Here is an 18733-nt window from a genome sequence, read left to right as displayed (position 1 = left end):
TAAAAAATATTACTTCACATACCTCGAAGCCTGTTAGTAGGCTGGTATAGGCTTCATTCAATCTATTTTTAGTGGACCGAACCTTCTCAACCATCGTACCCATAAGGGTACGGTGTTCCTCCACAATGGAAGCGCGCTGAAGCGCTTCCATCAGAATGTCCGGCGCCTTGGATTGACAGAGGTCACCGGTGGAGTCGACGCGCCCCCTTCTTTCAAAGGAGGCTGCTCGCTTGATTCCGGAGCCGAGCGGATCTCCGAAATGATATTCGGTTGGGGGCCGAATTGGGCATGGCCCCCGTCACCAGTCTCCATGGGGATCAGTTCCCCCATGTTTTCGGCAGCTGAGGTATTACCCTCTGGCGCCATCTTGACGGCCTCCCGCACCTCTCCATGGCCTGGAGAGGTTCTTCGGGACACTTTGGTGTTGTCCGTGGCAGTGGGCGGGGAGGCCTGCGGAGGCATCTCGCTCTCCATCATATTCGGCCCCAGCGAATTCCCAGAAGATGATGATCGTTGGGGGAGATCACGAGCTGGGCTATAGCATGCAATTCAATGTGTTAAAACCACAAAGTATAAAACTGGATATATGTACAGTGTCCTTAGATACTTACGATTCGGCCAAGGGCTTCGCCTGGGGCGCCACTCGAGGATGGCTTCGGCGTCCGAATCTGAATCGTCCGAAAGGGAGATCTTCCCCTTCTTGGACGCCTCCGCCTCTAGGTCCACGGAAGCCGCCCTTTTCTTCTTTCCCCCCTTAAGGGGAGAATTGCTCTCCTCCTCCTCTTCATCTTCATCCCCCTCGTGGGAGGAGAGAGCTTCGGTATCCCCGGATGCAGCGTTCGAAGTACCTTTTCGGCAAAGGATGCCTCTGACACCCTTGCCCTTCTTCTTGGCCTTCTTTTCCGGCGCCTGGTACGGCGCCGGGACCAGCATCTTCGTCAAAAGAGGAGTGGCTGGGTCTTCGAGCAGCGGAGCCGGACATCGGATCCGCTCTTCCTTCTTTGTCCAGCCCTGAAGGAAGAATGGAAGGCTCAGCATACCCCTTTGGGTTTACAAGTTGAAGTTATGATTCGGAAATCCAAAAACTTACTGGAGTGGCTGGATGAGCACAGTCGAGGCCGATGTCTTCAGTCGGCTCTGGCCACGACTTCTGGGCCTTGAAAAGCAGCTTCCAGATCTCTTTGTGCGTCGTGCTGAAAAATCGCTGCAGGGTCCGGTGGCTAGCCGGATTGAACTCCCACATGTGGAGAGTCAGGCGCTGGTAGTGGATAATCCGGCGAAAAAGCATCACCTGGATCACATCAGCAAGGCTTCTCCATTATATTTTTGATGCGCTTCTGTAGCATCATCACCTCATCGGACGACGCCCAATCCAGACCCTTGTTTATCCATGATGCAAGCCGCATCGGGGGTCCGGATCTGAACTCAGGAGCGCCCGCCCAGTTGGCGCCGCGGGGTTCGGTGATGTAGAACCACTCCTGTTGCCATATCTTGACGGTCTCCACGAAGGCCCCTTTTGGCCAGGTGACGTTCGGGAGCTTTCTCACCATGGCGCCTCCACAGTGCGCGTGCTCTCCGTCAACCACCTTCGGCTTCACGTTGAAGACCTTAAGCCATGGGCCGAAGTGGGGGTAATGCGGAGAAGCGCCTCGCACACGACGATGAACGCCGAAATATGGAGGAAGAAATTTGGGGCTAGATCGTGGAAATCTAGCCCATAATAGAACATGAGGCTGCGGACGAAAGGGTGGAGAGGAAACCCTAGTCCATGGAGAAAGTGCGGGATGAACACTACCCTCTCATTAGGTTCCGGAGTGGGGATGATCTGCTTTTTAGCAGGGAGCCGGTGGGTGATGTCCGCGGCTAAGTACCCCGCTTCCCAGAGTTCCTTGACGTTCCTCTCCGTGACGGAGGAAGCCATCCACTTGCCCTGTGAGCCGGATCCGGACATGGTTGGAGTGTTTGGTGGTGACGGAAAAGATCAAAACTTGGGCGCTGGAGCTCGAGGATGGAAGGGTGGAAGAGGAAGAAGGCGTGAGGTAAAAAGATGGGTCCTTATCCTCTTATAAAGGCATTGAATATCAAGCGCCCCCTCACGAGCCTTAAAACTTGCCTATTCCCAAGGGGTCGTGCAAACGGCATGGTTGGATTACCCAAACCCGTATTGATGAGAATCCCGCAATAAGGGGACACGATCTCTGCTTCGACAAGACGTGTCAATAAAGACCGCGCCTCGAAACGCGAAGCGGGGGGATAAAAACGGTTCAAAATAATAATAAGGCCAGAACATAACCTCTCGCCGAAAAAGCTGTCAGTAGACATGACTTATTTTGTTTAAGTATTTTACCCTTGTGGTTCAGGGTTGTAACTATTGTACAGAACCGGATATAGTTCTTCTGTTCAGCTGCTTTGGAGTATTCAGAAGAGGAACCCGCCTTGCAATGTCGAAGACAATCTGCGCGTCGAACACATCGTCATTGAAGCCTGGTTCAGGGGCTACTGAAGGAGTCCTGGATTAGGGGGTCCCCAGGCATCCAGGCTATGTGACATGAGCCGGACTGATGGGCCATGAAGATACAAGATAGAAGGCCTTCCCCCGTGTCCGGATGGGACTCTTCTTTGCGTGGATGGCAAGCTTCGGCGTTCGGATATGAAGTCTCCTTTCTCTGTAAACCGACTCTGTACAACCCAAAGCCCCTCCGGTCTCTATATAAACCAGAGGGTTTAGTCCGTAGAGGCAATCATAATCATACAGGTTAGACATTTAGGGTTTAGCCATTACGATCTCGAGGTAGATCAACTCTTGTAACCCTATGCTCATCAAAGTCAATCAAGCAGGAAGTAAGGTATTACCTCCATTAAGAGGGTCCGAACCTGGATAAACATCGTGTCCCCTGCCTCCTGTTACCTTCGATCCTCAGATGCACAGTTCGGGACCCCCTATCCAAGATCGGTCGGTTTTGACACCGACACTTTGGTCTTCCAAATACTAAAAAGACCAAAGTATTTTCCTTGAATGCTCATTCGGGATAGGCTCAACACTAGAGAAAGGCTTCCAAGGAATAACTGTATTGCCCTGGATAACGATTGGTGTATCCTGTGCTACAACAATGATGTTGAAAAACAGGATCATCTCATCATCTTATATTTTTCAGTCAAAGACGCTCGAGGAAAACCTCCTTCAACTCGGGAACAACAATGAATTTGCAGACTCTGTCCACTTTGCTAGAGCCACCTTTGCTAGTCTGCTCGTCGTCGAAATTTTCATCATCGTAGCTTGGTGTATTTGGTAAGAGAGAAATGCCAAATCTTTGACAACCTCAGCCCTAGTATTGATTATAGGTTTCACCTTTTCTTTTGAAGGAAATGTCACCTACTTTCCTTTAGACTAAAAGTTGACAAAGCTAATGCTCTTAGAACATGTCTTAGTTCTCGCCCCTTGTACGAGAATATCCGGGGGAAACCACGTGGAAATTATGTTTTAAAGTTATGGAAAATTCTGAAGAAAATACAATGTATCTCAGAGAGATGGTGTTCTATACACATGTAAAAAATTCGAGTTAAAACACAAATTCATTTATGTAGTACGAAAAGACAGTTCAGCAAATAGTACCAAATAATAAAGGCCACTATTCGTTGTTGAATTTGTTTTTTTTTCTTTTGTATATCTTTTACAGCTTTTGTATACCCCCTTGGGTATACACCCACTTCCTGCTCTTGTAATAGTATTTCCTTTAATAAAAAATATTGTCAGGGCCTTCCCTACAGTTTTCCAGTCGAATAAGAAACACTACTAGATACGCATATTTTGCTGCAATTTTTGTTAACAAATCAACTCGCTTTTTTATATACAACACAACACACAACTGTGGAAGTATTCAAAAGAGTGCAAGTGCGCCTTCCTTTCCGTTAGGTGTATGCAAGCCTTTCTTGTCAACGGATCAGTAATATTTTTGTGGATTTTGAGACTGGTGATTAATAAACTCCCTACCTACCCACTTAACCAGCCCTCATGCAAGCTTCAGCTGATCAGACTGGTGTACGCGTGTATTTTGTGGATTTTGAGACTGGTGTGTTCGAATTTGGTTTCTCTCTACATGACTTGGACCCAGTCTAGTCAAGTCTGGATGCAGATGCAGCTTCCTTGAAACTTCCTCAAATACATTTTGTCATAGGAATCTTAAGCTGTCCAGTTACCTTACGTACACGTGTAACTTTTTTCATGATATTATTTACACACTTAAAACAATACTCCCTCCATCCCATAATGTCCAAAACGCTCTTATATTATGGGACGGAGGGAGTATCATTTTGTGCATTTCCGATTTGAATCACCGTTCCCCGCCGTTCGTCATCCATTTGTTCATTTAGTAGGAAGTGGTTCACCTAATGTAGAGGTTCAGCCTCCAAAAGCACAAGACAGTATGTATGACATCTTCTTCTTCAGTAGTGCACACATGACATGGCCACATGTTTTTGAATCAGGCAGTAATGAGGTCAATGGTAAACGTGGACTTTACTCAGTCTTCGCCACTACCAAATCCAGCTTAGGAGTAATTCTGATATCTTCTTCTTTATTATAGCTGTCTTGGCAAACAAGCAAGCTGCACATGCATGCCTTCATACCTGTACCACACCGGAGTAGTACTTTATTAGCGCAGTTAATTAATTACGGATGTGACGTTTTCTCTTCCTAAATTCTCTCAGTCTGATAGTGGTTCCGTCGATGAATTGCATCTGCAAAGCGAACCCTCACATAGGAACCAAACTGTTCGGACGCAGTTTGTCACTTAACGCAATCTCGTATCGATCCGCAGACTAGGCCGGATTTCTGTTTTCTCGCAAACCAGAACCAACCAGAGGGCTTTGCCGGAGTGTGGACATCCACATGATGAATCGAAGCCACCATGAATCCTCTCTTTGTCCGGATGACGGAAGGCCGCCGCAAACTTTTTCTGTTCTTTGGTGGAAGGTTAGTAGCATTTGACAGAAGCACCATTGTTTTTCTTTTTTTTCTTTTTCTTCAAGTGCTAGTGTTATATCTTTTCTTTAAGTGCTCACACTAGTCCAAGCGATAAATTTTTGGTTCAAATTTGTTATTAAATGGATGCCAGCACGGTTGGATGGACGTCTCCTACTGTCCAGACACCTGTCTGCAGACGGATATGGTGTCTAATTTAGAGGTCGCTGTTGGAGATGCCCTTATCAACTCCAAGTGGAGTAGCTGGTACACCTAAGGACGTATCCAAAGGGAAACCTCAAACGAATGTCCTCATCTGCCCTTGGATATGTCTGGATGTGTTCGCGGACAATTGAGCGGACGCCTATCCAAGACTATCATCTAAAAATCACCTACTTATCCTCCCCTCCTTCACCTCTTTCTTTCCACTAACTCAAATTGCTTCGATGTTCAATATTCAATAGAAAATCAACCATACATGTAACACCTGCAAATAAAAACAATCAAAAGCATAAGCACATGATGTTCAACAAGGTCCATAATCCGGGTCCATCAAGCAAGCAGCCGAACAAAATGAATCATTGCCCACCGCCATTTACATAACACGCAATGATGTCACTATGCAATTGGTGAACCCACACCACAGCATAGGCATTTACAGTCATAGGTCTTCACGCACATGACCTTGGACTTCACACACTTGTTAAATGCAATTAGCTTCTTCTCCTCTAGGTCAACCTTCTTTTCTTTGCATTGGCATGAACTCTATAAACCTCCCCTCCTTCAGCCTCCTTCTTGTCCATGATGTCATCCCACTTCTTCGACAATTTGGCCGCCACTGCGCTTTTCCTGATCATGCTCCAACTTTTCCCTCTCGACCTCTGACACATGGGTGGCCGGTGCAAGCCCTCCTCCAGCTCCACCGCCATTGAACTTGATCCGACAATAATGCATCATATGGATGGATGCCCTACTTCTTCTTGTACAGCACCATTGTGAGGCCGGGTTAGGAAAACAAAACAATTACATGATCAAAACATTGCAACATAGAGCAAAAGATCCCATGCACCACAACACATAAAGAAAATGAAGCAAAACTTACGAGACCGTCGAATCCCATGCCACTCGGTGCCTGATTTTGTATTAATTTGTGCATAATCACCATAGAATTCTTGACGATTATTGAAAGCCGTACTACCAATGGTTGAGTGAGCTATCATTCCGTTCAAGAATCCTTTCGACGGTATAGGGCGAGTACGAAAGCCTATTTCGAGAGTATAGGGCGAGTAGTGGTTGTTCTCATGAAACAACTCATGCACCCTCCTCCAAAATGTCGCTCCATTTGCTTCAGACCGGCAAGCGGGGTCAATGCTTGTGCCCGACCAAGCCATGAACAACAACTCGCCCTCCTTCGTCGAGTAGGTGGCTCCTCTCTTTTTATTTGTTTCCACATCGGGTGCCAGCGAGTATTGATCCTCCATTCCTCCAAATCTTCGTATTCGGTGCGGAGGCGGTGTACGCGAGCATTGGCGACGGCGACACCTCGAAGATATTGATTGTCGGGTCTGTCGGGTCAGAGAGATACATTGCGGAGGACCGTGATGGGTTTTGCGCCAACATTGAGATTGGATGTGCGAAGAAAGGGGAGGGGGGGTGAAAATGAAGCGGTCCGGAGGGGTTTTTCGATGATCTAGACTGTTGAAGTCTGACATGATGGACATCCGAATTCCCCAACTCCGCTCCTCGATTCAGCACCATGCAGAGGATTCTGCACGCCCGGACGTGTCTGCCCCGAAGGAAGGATCCGCGTTGAATCTAGCACAAGCATTTGAGGCCGGAGTAAGCACCACGTCGTAATCATCCAGTGCATCCCTCTTGCTTGGCAATTTGGAATCCATGCATGTGAGATCGACTGATTTGGTAAAACAGAATCGGTAATAAACACGTGTATGCATCTGCAGATATCATGTGTCCAAATCAAAATTGAATTTTGACCTTTCTTACCGATTTGGTCGTAAATGGTTATAGATACGAAAAGGTCCAAATTTTGGAGTGCCACCAACCAACCCAGTCACAATCGCAATCAGTAATTTACCCACCCCACGGGCTATAAATCTCTTTCAAATTTTGTGATCTAGTGTCCGGCCTGCAGCTACAAAGCAAACCTGCAACGACGGACCAAATCTTTTCTTATCCCCAATCCACCATCACCATGCCGTCGCGGTCGCCGTCCCCGATGGTGCGCGTCGTCTCGTCGTCCACGGTGAAGCCGCCGCCGCGGCCGAGGGAGCGCATCCCGCTCACCTCCTGGGACGCATCCATGCTCTCCTCCAACTACATCCAGAAGGGCCTCCTCTTCCACAGGCCCACCTCCTCGGCGTTCAACGCCGCCGACCACCTCGCCGCGGTACTCGGCGACGCGCTCGCCCACTACTACCCCATCGCCGGCCGCTTCGCCACGGAGCAGCACAGGGATGACGCCGGGAACGTCGTGGGGTGCTCCGTCCACGTCGACTGCGCCGGCCAGGGCGTGGAGGTCGTGCACGCCGTGGCCGACGGGGTGACCATGGCGGACGTGCTCCCCCGCGACGCCGACGTGCCGCGCGGCGTGCTGGCGCAGTTCTTCCAGCTCACCGACGCCGTCAACTACGGCGGCCAGGAGCAGCCGCTGTTCGCCGTCCAGGTCACCGACCTCGCCGACGGGGTCTTCGTCGGCTTCGCCTACAACCACGCGCTCTCCGACGGCACCGCCTTCTGGGACTTCGTCAACTACTGGGCCGCCCTCGCGCGCGCCAGCCTCGGCCTTGTGGCGGTGCCCCCGGCGCCGAAGCCCTCGTTCGACCGCTGGTCGCCCGACGGCGGCCCGGCGGGGCCGGCGGTGCTGCCGTGCGCCGACGTGTCCGAGCTCATCGAGCGGGCGCCCCCGCTGCAGCTGCGCGAGCGGATGCTGCACTTCTCCGCGGACTCGCTGGCCGCGCTCAAGGAGCGCGCGCGTGAGGAGCTCCTGGCCGCCGGCGACACGGCGGGCGCGGCCGCACTAACGAAGTTCCAGGCGCTGTCGTCCCTCCTCTGGCGCTGCATCACCCGCGCGCGGCGGATGGCGCCGGAGCAGGAGACGACGTGCCGCGCGGCCATCAACAACCGCGGGCGCCTCCGGCCGCAGCTCCCGCAGGACTACTTCGGCAACACCATCTACGCCATTGGGACCGACTCAACGCGCGCCGCGGACCTGCTCGACCGCGGGCACGGCTGGGCGGCGGCGGCCGTGGGGCGGGCCGTGGCGGCGCACACGGACGCGTCCATCAGGGCGCGCGTGGCGGCGTGGACCGCCAAGCCCATGGTGTACACGCACCGCTTCTTCGACCCGACAGGCACCATGATGGGGAGCTCGCCGCGGTTCGACATGTACGGCTGCGACTTCGGATGGGGGAGCCCCGTGGCGGCGCGCAGTGGCATGGCCAACAAGTTCGACGGCAAGACGTCGTTGTACCCCGGCCATGAGGGCGGCGGTAGCATCGATGCCGAGCTCACGTTGTCGCTAGAGAACATGGCCGCGCTCGAGGAGGACGTGGAGTTCTGGGCCGCCGTGTCCCCGGACACACCCGTGCCGGCGCCGGTGCCGGAGAAGAAGGCCACTTGAATCTTCTATGCATGTCAACACTCTGCTCTGATACTGCTTGCCAATTTTTCTTTTTTTTTATGTTTGCTTGATATAACAGTAACATGTTCTAATTCTTGGCTTTGAATGACAATAAGTGAAAATTAAAGAAATTGTTGAGTATTATAATTTTCTCTCTGATACAAACAAGAAAAAAAGAATGATATTTGGGACATGTAGTCAAACCTACATTTATGTGAGCAACCCACTACTGCTTATATTGCTAATCAATAGGCTTAATGCACATGAGACTGGGATCTAGCTAGGGGAATAAGATGAACACAAAAAAACTAATTTCAGAGAGGGGAAACTAAATACTGAAATTGGGGACACAAGAGATTGATCCTTCTCACGCAGCTGAATCTATAGAGTTTAGATTCGATGGAAATTGAATTGTCTTTTTTTTAACATCAGTGTAGACACAAGCGTTCATATACATGTGTATACACCCACCTCTATAAATGCACACCCTATCTCTATAAGCACTTCCGAGACTTGAAACCTGATGGACCTACGTGCCTCGTTTATCGGGCTTCCCCTATAACCTCATGTATATGTTGTACCTCTTGTAACCGAAGCAACACTCAGAAGTGAATTCCATGGTTCAACTTGGTATCAGACTCCAGGCTATTGCCATGTCGGTCCAACAGTCCTCCTCCTCTGTGGTGATCCGCTCCGCCACCTTCCCGGCCTCCTTGTCCTTGACAACCCCCGCCTCCGGCGCCTCTGTCCGCCGTCGTGGGCACCTTCTCTGCCACTGCCGTCGGCACCCCTCACCATGCTTCATCTTTGGAACTAAACCCTCTCTCCTCAATGGAACAAACCCAACCCACAACACTCAGTTTGCCCCTCTTTTCTCCTCCGCTGCCACCGCCACCACCAGCGCCACCCTCTGCCATGCCGCTTCTCAACGGGCTCAGAGAGTCGTCACGTTTGTCATGCCACTTCTCAACTCGCTTGACCTCGTCCTTGCGGGGGATGTACACACACCTGACCTTGTGCCCCTTCCGCGCCTCTGTCAAGGTCAACCGCAGTCAACCAACCCTCCCCCCCCCTTCTCTGTTGTCCCCAACTAAGATGAACATGCGGTCACCTCCTGCATGAAGGCTAAGTCATGGTGGACCCCGACGTGCGTGGGTGTACCCCGTTGTTGCGGAAACGAGGGCCGACAACGACGCGTCAACGTCGTGGTCACATACGTCACCACCAGAGATGTTATGGAGCCTAACTATTATACACTCCATCTCTCTCTTTTCTCACCGTCGCATGGGTGTTTGTCTGACAACTATACTGCTCTGAAGCCACCTACTTTCTTCCCAAGTCGAGAGACATAGATGAGCTAGGTTTTTTTAGAACTCATAGATTTTTTTAGGGGTCTTGAGAACTCATAGATGAGCTAGCTATTTAACACCTGCAAGCCACCGGAGAAGGTTGTGTGTGAGTGGGCCGAGAAGTAGGCCCACAAGTTAAAGTCTTTCTTTGGCCCATTGTTGACACTCTTCGAGGGGAGATCCTATACGGTGCGTGCCGCGCTGGGGGATGCAACGCGCCCCCCTTGCTCCCCCAACGTGACCTTTTGGGGCGGCACATGAGTGGGGCGCTCTGTTTTTTAATATATATTTTTCATTTTTCATTTTCTTATTTTAAATAATTTGAGATTTCAAAATGTTTGGAAATTTAAAAATGTCCTATTTAAAAAAATGTTAAGGCATTGATAAATTGTTCATGGACTGAAAACATGTTCATGATTTTACAAAGAATGTTCGCATATTCTGAAAATGTTGGCGGATTAAAAAAAACATGATTTTACAAAAAGTGTTCGCATATTCAAAAAGTATTCATGATTTTGAAAAAATGTTTGTGTACTCAAAACAAATTATGAAAATGAAAAAATGTTTGCAAATTGAATTTTTTCATGAATTGTTTTCAAAATGCTTACAATATTAAAAAAATTGTTCATGAATTACCAAAAAAACTTTGATTCCAGAAATGCTTGCTGATTCAAAAAATGTTCACATATTCGAAGAATGTTTATAAAAAAAAGTTCGCAGATTTTCAAAAAAAGTTCATCAAACTTTAGAAAAAGTTCACCTATTTGGAAAAAAAGTTCATAATTTTTTTAAAAAATATTATCGATTTTGAGAAAAAGTTTATTGATTTTGAAAAAAACATCTACTTTCAAGGAAAATGTTCATGAATTTGGAAATAAGTTCATCGATTTTGAAAAAGTTCATCTACTTTCGAGGAAAAAATCACTAATTTCTTTCGCAAAAAATTTTGAATTTGAAAAAAAAGGAAGGAAAACGAACAGAGAAAAAAGAAGGTGGGCGAATCGATTGCTGCATCTGGGGATTTGGTTTTGGTGGATCCATCCATGGGGCGGGGCAACCTTTGGATTTCTATTTGATTTCTTGGATTTCTTGGATTTCTTGCCTGGAGCTTAGAGCCTTAATTAGATTATTATTACAGTCTCATCTGGTACTGATATGGTTAAGGCCGATGATATAAAGATGCTCAATTCTGTAACATGCTCGTCCATTGCTGCCAATTCTGATAATTGTCTCCCAACTCAATAATCGTTTGCCACAACTTGTGGTAACCCTTGTTAAGATTTTGATTAACAGTGCATTACCATTCTGCAGCCTTTTCAATTCTTTGACATCATACGTGTAAATACATAAGTTCCAGCAAAACATTGGTACTGTTCCAGCAAAAATGACATGTTCATGACAAAAACATTCTTCTGCTTCCAGCAGAAAATTACATGCTTCCAGCAAAAACGTGATATGGTTCCAAACTGCAGTCGCCGCTCTGGTATTTTAGGGACTCAGAGAGAGAAAGAGAACGGCAGTGGGGATGAGCTGGATTAGATACTCGCGGGGGTCAGGGTGGGGATAAGGTTTGTGTGGCCAACCTTGCTGCATTGGCCAAACGGTCATGTGGGCGAGTTGCATTATAACCGTACGATGGTGTTTAATCCTTGCTGCATTGGCCAAACGGTCATGTGGGCGAGTTGCATTATAACCGTACGATGGTGTTTAATCCCATGCACGCGGCGCAGTGGTTCGGCCGGCGGGCTGGCACCAAACGTTTTCCATAAAAAAAAATCTCTAACTTAAGGGAAACCAATTGATTTCCTCCTTTTTTGACAATTAATTGATTTCCTTTTAGTTGTATAGTAAGAGACTCGAAAGTGGAGACCTCGGATGCAACCAAACCCTCGCGATGTCCGGCGGTCGATGCGGCGGCGGGCCTCCCGGCAACGGCAACAACCCCGGTGAGACCCCCCCCCCCCCCCCCCCCCCCCTTGCCACGGTGTGGAGATACCCCCGTGCTTTCGGGATCCGTGCGGTGCGCATTGGATGGCGCATCTGCTGATTTGGTTTTCCTAGATCCATCCATGGGGCGGGCCGAGTGATTCCTGAATTACCTCCCTCCCTCCCTTGCCACGGTGTGGAGATGCCCCCATGCTTTGGGGATCCGTGCGGTGCGCGTTGGATGGCGCATCTGCTGATTTGGTTTTCCTAGATCCATCCATGGGGCGGGCCGAGTGATTCCTGAATTACCTCCCTCCCTCCCTTGCCGCGGTGTGGAGATGCCCCCGTGCTTTGGGGATCTGCGCGGTGCGCGTTGGATGGTGCATCTGCTGATTTAGTTTTCCTCGATCCATCCATGGGGCGGGCCGAGTGATTCCTGAATTACCTCCCTCCCTCCCTTGCCGCGGTGTGGAGATGCCCCCGTGCTTTGAGGATCCGTGCGGTGCGCGTTGGATGGCGCATCTGCTGATTTGGTTTTCCTAGATCCATCCATGGGGCGGGTCGAGTGATTCCTGAATTACCTCCCTCCCTCCCTTGCCGCGGTGTGGAGATGCCCCCGTGCTTTGGGGATCTGCGCGGTGCGCGTTGGATGGTGCATCTACTGATTTGGTTTTCCTCGATCCATCCATGGGGCGGGCCGAGTGATTCCTGAATTACCGCCCTCCCTCCCTTGCCGCGGTGTGGAGATGCCCCCGTGCTTTGGGGATCCGCGCGGTGCGCGTTGGATGGCGCATCTGCTGATTTGGTTTTCCTCGATCCATCCTTGGGGCGGGCCGAGTGATTCCTGAATTACCTCCCTCCCTCCCTTGCCGCGGTGTGGAGATGCCCCCGTGCTTTGGGGATCTGCGCGATGCGCGTTGGATGGTGCATCTGCTGATTTAGTTTTCCTCGATCCATCCATGGGGCGGGCCGAGTGATTCCTGAATTACCTCCCTCCCTCCCTTGCCGCGGTGTGGAGATGCCCCCGTGCTTTGGGGATCTGCGCGGTGCGCGTTGGATGGCGCATCTACTGATTTGGTTTTCCTAGATCCATCCATGGGGCGGGCCGAGTGATTCATGAATTAGGCATGGTGATTATTATTATTATTATTGTTAGGTTTGGGTTTGTTTGTTTTGAAATAACTGGGGATTCAGTTACTAGTTCCGTGAGCTTAGAGCTTAGATTACAGAGTCCACCTTTGGGTTTCTATTTGATTTGATTTGATTTCTTGGATTTCTTGTTTGACTTGCTTGGAGCCTAGATTAATTACACAGTCCAAGTATGAACTAATCTCATCTCATACGTACGGTTATTCTTAACGTTACCTACCATGCTAAATTCTGTAACATGCTCGTCCATTGCCGATTCACGAATCCTTTGCCAATTGTGATAATTGTCTCCCAACTCAATAATCATTTGCCACAACTTGTGATGACCCTTCTTAAGGCTTTGATTAACAGCGCATTACCCTTCTGCAGCTTTTTCAATTCTTGACATCATACGTGTAAATATGTTTGTTTATATCGCTCTATCTAATAATCATACATAATCCTGTCCTTGTTCTGCATCCAGGTCCAGGGGGTGGTTGGGAGACTATTGAGAATAAGAAGAAATCAGGGCAGACATCTGGGAGGGGACAATGGGCGCCACGGACTTCATCCTCCAATGCTCCACCCGCTACAGCACGGCAAGCTTGGAATGGCAATGGGTCTTCGCGTCCTTCAGGAAATAATTGGGCTCAACCTTCTGGTCGTGGGCCTGCTGCCAGAGGCAATCCCAGGGCATCATCACAAGCAAGGTCTACAGAACCAGGATTGCAAGCGCCAAACCCAGCTGTCACCCCACCTCTGCTAAATGGTTGGCAGTGGGCATCAAGGCCTCGCCCATCTCGTCCTGAAAGCAACAACGATGATGTTGCTTCCTCTTGTTTCGACCCTGAGATGGATGATCCTCAAGTCGAGGACTCGTCAGATGATGATGATCTTAATGATGATGATGATGACATGAGCGATGACTATGATTCCGATGCATCGGAGAAAAGTTTCGAAACCCGAAAAACAAACAAGTGGTTCAAAAGTTTTTTTCAGGAGACCGATACCTTAAGTGTGGATCAGATACATGAGAGACAGTCGCATTGTCCGGCATGCCAAAATGGACCAGGAGCAATTGCCTGGTTCAAAGGGCTGGAATCTTTGGTCAGACATGCTAGAACAATGGGTTCTAGGAGGGTTAAGCTCCACAGGGAATTGGCTGCATTGCTGGAAGAGGAGATGTCTCGCAGGGGATCTTCTGTGGTACAGCCCGGCGAGCACTTTGGGAAATGGAACGGATTGGCAGAAAGCACCGACCGGCAGATAGTATGGCCACCAATGGTGATTGTGATGAACACAAGACTGGAAAAGGGTGAAGATGATAAGGTGATGATGTTTGTCTATCTTCAACTACACATTGTATTAGTAGCAAAAGTAAACAGCAAGACTGTCATATTTTCATGCTTATTTCTTTTATCTTTCTAGAGCATTTGTTTCATATCTATTAATCTGTCTGGGAAGGATTAAAATACTCAATATTCACACGACCTGTTATAATTATTTGCTTGCAGTCATGCTTGAATTTAATATAAACTAGAATAAAGTAAATATATGTCTGATGCGTTGGCTAGGTATAGTTGGTGAATCAGTTGAATGTTTGTAAATATGCAGTCCATTGCATTTGTAAAAAAAACATATGTTCAAGGTTCTAAAATTATGTTTTATTGCATTCTAATTTCGCTATTCATTGATGCTCAACAGTGGTTAGGCATGGGCAACCAAGAGCTGCTCGGATATTTCAGTGATTATGCTGTGACCAAAGCACGCCATGCATACGGTCCTCTTGGGCACCGTGGCATGAGTGTGCTAATATTTGAAAGCTCTGCCGTGGGCTATATGGAGGCAGAACGTCTGCATAGGCTCTTTGTTCATCAAGGAACAGACAGGGACACATGGAACAAACGCAGGGTTCCTTTCTTGCCTGGTAGCAAAAGACAATTATATGGTTTCCTAGCCTTAAAGGAAGACATGGAGGATTTCAATAAGCACCACCCAGGTATAATATTTTTTAACTTCTCGCATTGAGATGTTAACATGGTCAATACCTGCCACGTTCATGTCTATATAGTACCACATGCCTCTTTAGCTTTCTGATGTTGTTTTGATTATAATTTCCGATCATTGCCAACACTTGTTTGTGCAGCAACCTTTTGGTGATTTGGATATTTGCCGAAAATATGTTTTACTGAGCATGATTTTTTCATTTATTGTATTAAAATAAAAAATCAATTCTGTCCATAGGAAAGAGAAGCAATTCTATTTATACTTGTTTATCATTCAGATGACTGCCGTGCCATCCTTTCATTGTTTATTTTGATCTTACAATGTGCATGGATTCTACATCCTTTGCAGTTCAGTTTTTCTTTCACCATGCCATCCTTTAATTGTTTATTTTGATTTTACAAAATGCGTAGATTCTGCATCCTTGTGGCAATCCTAACATTTTCTACAAAGCTCGTAGCTTGCAAAACTGTCATACACATTGTAATATGGCATGGGATCCTAATTTCTTTCACCATGTCATGCGCTTAGTAATGATGCCAGTTAATAATATTAAGGGTATGGTTTGCTAGTTCATCCAAAAATAGATCTTTGTAGGTCTTCTATGTGTTGTGTTGTCTGCTATCCTGTTAAATCGAAGAAGGTCTATAGTTATGACTTGCTTGGAACCAAGATTATTTATTTTGGTGTAAAAAAGCATTAATTTAGTGCAAAGGTAAAAGGACAATGCTCTATTGAACCAGACTTCAGTACTTCATGATTTTCTCAGTTGCCTAAGTGCCACTGTGGCTGCGCAATGAGGAATAGACTCACTCATTTATTTTGATTACACGAAAAAATGCTCTATTGAACTGGACTTCAGTACTTCATGGTTTTGTTAGCAGATATATTGCCTACTGTACTATGTATGAACATAAATGCTTTATTATAATTCTCAGGGAAAAACCGCCTGAAATATGAGATGAGATCTCATAATGAGATGGTAGTGGCCCAGCTGAAACAAATGAGTGAAGATAATCAAGAACGGAATTATCTCAAGAACAAGGTGGTTAAGACAAAGCAACACTCTAAAGCTGTTGAAGAAAGCCTGGGTTTTGTTGCCCAGAAACATCGAGAGTCCATACAAGAGAATATATTCGTCAGGCGTAAAGCCAAGGAAAAACACGATGAGTATGAGGAGGAGGTAACGGTTTGCTTCCTTAAATCTTCTTCCTTGTTTTTGAGTTCGTCTCCTTTGCTCACCTTGTGTTTCTTCTATACTTTGCAGATGAAATCCCAGGATCAATTCTTCCATGATCAGATAGAAAGCATGCGCAGGGCCATGGAGGAAAAGGAACGTGAGTTTGAGAGGTTGCTGCAGGAGGAGCGTGCCAAGGCTAGACAGTGTCATGTGGACGATTCTGGGACCACCGAAAATCGCAGGCTAAGGTGGATGTTTCACTTGTGCTTTTCTATTTTGTTTTTCGATCATGTCTTGCCGTCTCCTACCTACGCCAACATAGTTAAAACATGATCTATTTTAACCCGTACGTGTTATGCTGCTGTGCAGGAAGGAACAGGTACAGCGGTTCATAAACTCCCAGGTTAAGGACGTGCATGAGTTCGAGGCTGAAAGAGACGAACTGATAAAAGCACACGAGGAGAAGAAGGTGCAGCTCAAGAAAGAGTACATGACAAAGGAGATGGAGCTCGAGGAGGAGTTTGATGCCGCTCTTACCGGTCTGATGGAGAAACACAGGCCCGGGACCTTCCAGGCCCCCAATGGCTCTTGAAGATCACAGTACATAGGTTTTCGATCCGGTTTCCCTTATAAACTGGATCACTCTCCTGGCATACTGGCTGGTTAGGAAACCTCGACTTGATTAGGGAAACTGAGCCTGCAGGAGTGTATGTATCACCACCCATCTAACAGCTTTCCTGCTTTGCCTCGGGTAGCCAACGTCGAATGGAAATCCGTTCTAGGACTTCAGGTGTATGCAAGATTAGGAAACCTCAACTTGATTGGACCTGTCATCTTGCTCTGCTTTAGAATTTCAGATAGAACGTATCCAAATTATCGTGTCATCTTTTCAGAATTTCAAATGGTTCCTCTGCTGGTGTCATTGCCAGAGAGAAGAGTTCGAGCTCTTTTCAAAACACATGATGAGAAAAGTCATTGGTGAAAAGCTGAGTTGCTTTGAGGTTTATACTTTTGTAACTTTATCACCATTTGCTTTATCTAGTCACATTCTTTCTTGTCCTCTTCTTCATCACCTGGAACAGCCAGTGTTTGCTATTTGTCATGCGAAAACCGCCAAAAGTTCTTGGCCTCTGTGACCCCGGACACTCCGGTGCCGTCACCGGAGAAGAAGGCTTGAATCATGCATGTCACCACTCTGCTTTGCTTAGCAGAAACAATAGCAATATGCTCTAATTCTTGGCTTTGAATGACAAGAAGAAGAAAAAATGCTCAGATTTGAGGCTTCCTTCCTTGCCACTAAACAGAAATGCCACATTTTTGAAATTTGGCGAGTATTATGCCCTGGGCCAAACGTGTGTTATAATGGGCGAATCTCATAAGGGCGAGTCAACTCCAAAAACACGCCCGTACTTCAGAATGTAGGCTGCAAATCTCACGTGCATTGTGTTTTAACCAAAAACCCGAACTGAATTGTCACCAAAGTTAGTACGAGCTATTTGTGTTGCTGTTTTCATATATCCAAATTAGTACGAAAAACGAAACCATGGCTTTCGGCTTAACTGAATGTCCACCCAGATCTGCATGCCATGGCTTCATCTTCTGGCCTCAACCCCCTTCCTACCTTGTTGAAATCTGCAACTATTGATCTCATTTGGTTGATCAGTTATAAATTGTACAGACATAAACTGACCTGAAGATGAGACATCGACAGTGCCTTGAACTGAGAGCACCATCACCATGGTCTAGCTATCTCCTCCATGAAGAGATAGATGCATTGCTAGTCTCTCTCATGGGTTGGTGCTTTCACTTCAAGCACAATCGACGCCTAGATCTCCTTTCCAGACAGCCATGAAGAAAGATGCGCAGGTATCCATGGCTGATGATGCGCCGCCATCTTCGAACTCGGTAAATCACCAAGCCATGGCACTGTTAATCATGAAAGCTGATTTCTGAATGGTAACAGTCACAACAATATGTAGCTAACACTAAATATCATGGCACCATTTTTTAGCAGCCTCAATTTTATTCAAAGTTGTAACTGGGGTCGTACTGAGATGCAGCAGCTATTGCTTCATGAGCTCGTACTGAGATGCAGCAGCTATTGCTTCATGAGCTGCCGCTTGGAGACAGGCTGTCTCCGTCCTCCTCTTATACTCGTCCGTCTCCTCCCTGGTTATAACATATCTCTCTTTTGCCTGAGAGTCAAAAAAAGCAGGAACAGGGAGAGCGACGTGGTAGGTGCATCATCTGTCAAAGATTAGTCGATACTGGAGGAACTGATCGTTCCTCTCAACAAACTGATGACAAACCATGGCCTCATAATCTAGATAAACAGGAGGCACGACCCAAATAATATCAGCCAAATCGTCAGAGATGGCAGCACCCAAGATCATTCGTTAGATACTTGCTGTTATCTACTACTCCCTCCGTAAACTAATATAAGTGCGTTCAGATTACTAGTTTAGTGATCTAAACGCTCTTATATTAGTTTACAAAGGGAGTACTCCGTATTTGTTTCACTTTGCTACTGGACTCAAGTCTTCAGT

The 18733-nt window shown here is 47.4% G+C and overlaps 2 protein-coding genes across 2 annotated transcripts; both read left to right on the top strand.

Moving 5' to 3' along the window:
* The first annotated feature begins 7083 nt into the window (after nucleotides 1-7083).
* On the top strand, nucleotides 7084-8741 carry LOC125523449 (protein ENHANCED PSEUDOMONAS SUSCEPTIBILITY 1-like). The gene has a single exon (XM_048688481.1). The coding sequence runs from the start codon at nucleotides 7173-7175 to the stop codon at nucleotides 8598-8600; it is 1428 nt and encodes a 475-aa protein (XP_048544438.1). The 5' UTR covers nucleotides 7084-7172; the 3' UTR covers nucleotides 8601-8741.
* Nucleotides 8742-11774: 3033 nt separating this feature from the next.
* LOC125523467 (protein SUPPRESSOR OF GENE SILENCING 3 homolog) lies at nucleotides 11775-18636 on the top strand. The gene is made up of 6 exons (XM_048688505.1): nucleotides 11775-11895; nucleotides 13488-14332; nucleotides 14708-15002; nucleotides 15946-16190; nucleotides 16275-16435; nucleotides 16557-18636. The coding sequence occupies exons 1-6, from the start codon at nucleotides 11844-11846 to the stop codon at nucleotides 16777-16779; spliced, it is 1821 nt and encodes a 606-aa protein (XP_048544462.1). The 5' UTR covers nucleotides 11775-11843; the 3' UTR covers nucleotides 16780-18636.
* Nucleotides 18637-18733: the final 97 nt, after the last annotated feature.

Source organism: Triticum urartu, chromosome 7, assembly GCF_003073215.2.
Source record: "Triticum urartu cultivar G1812 chromosome 7, Tu2.1, whole genome shotgun sequence".
Lineage (NCBI taxonomy): Eukaryota > Viridiplantae > Streptophyta > Magnoliopsida > Poales > Poaceae > Triticum > Triticum urartu.
This window is presented reverse-complemented; position numbering and strand designations above follow the sequence as displayed.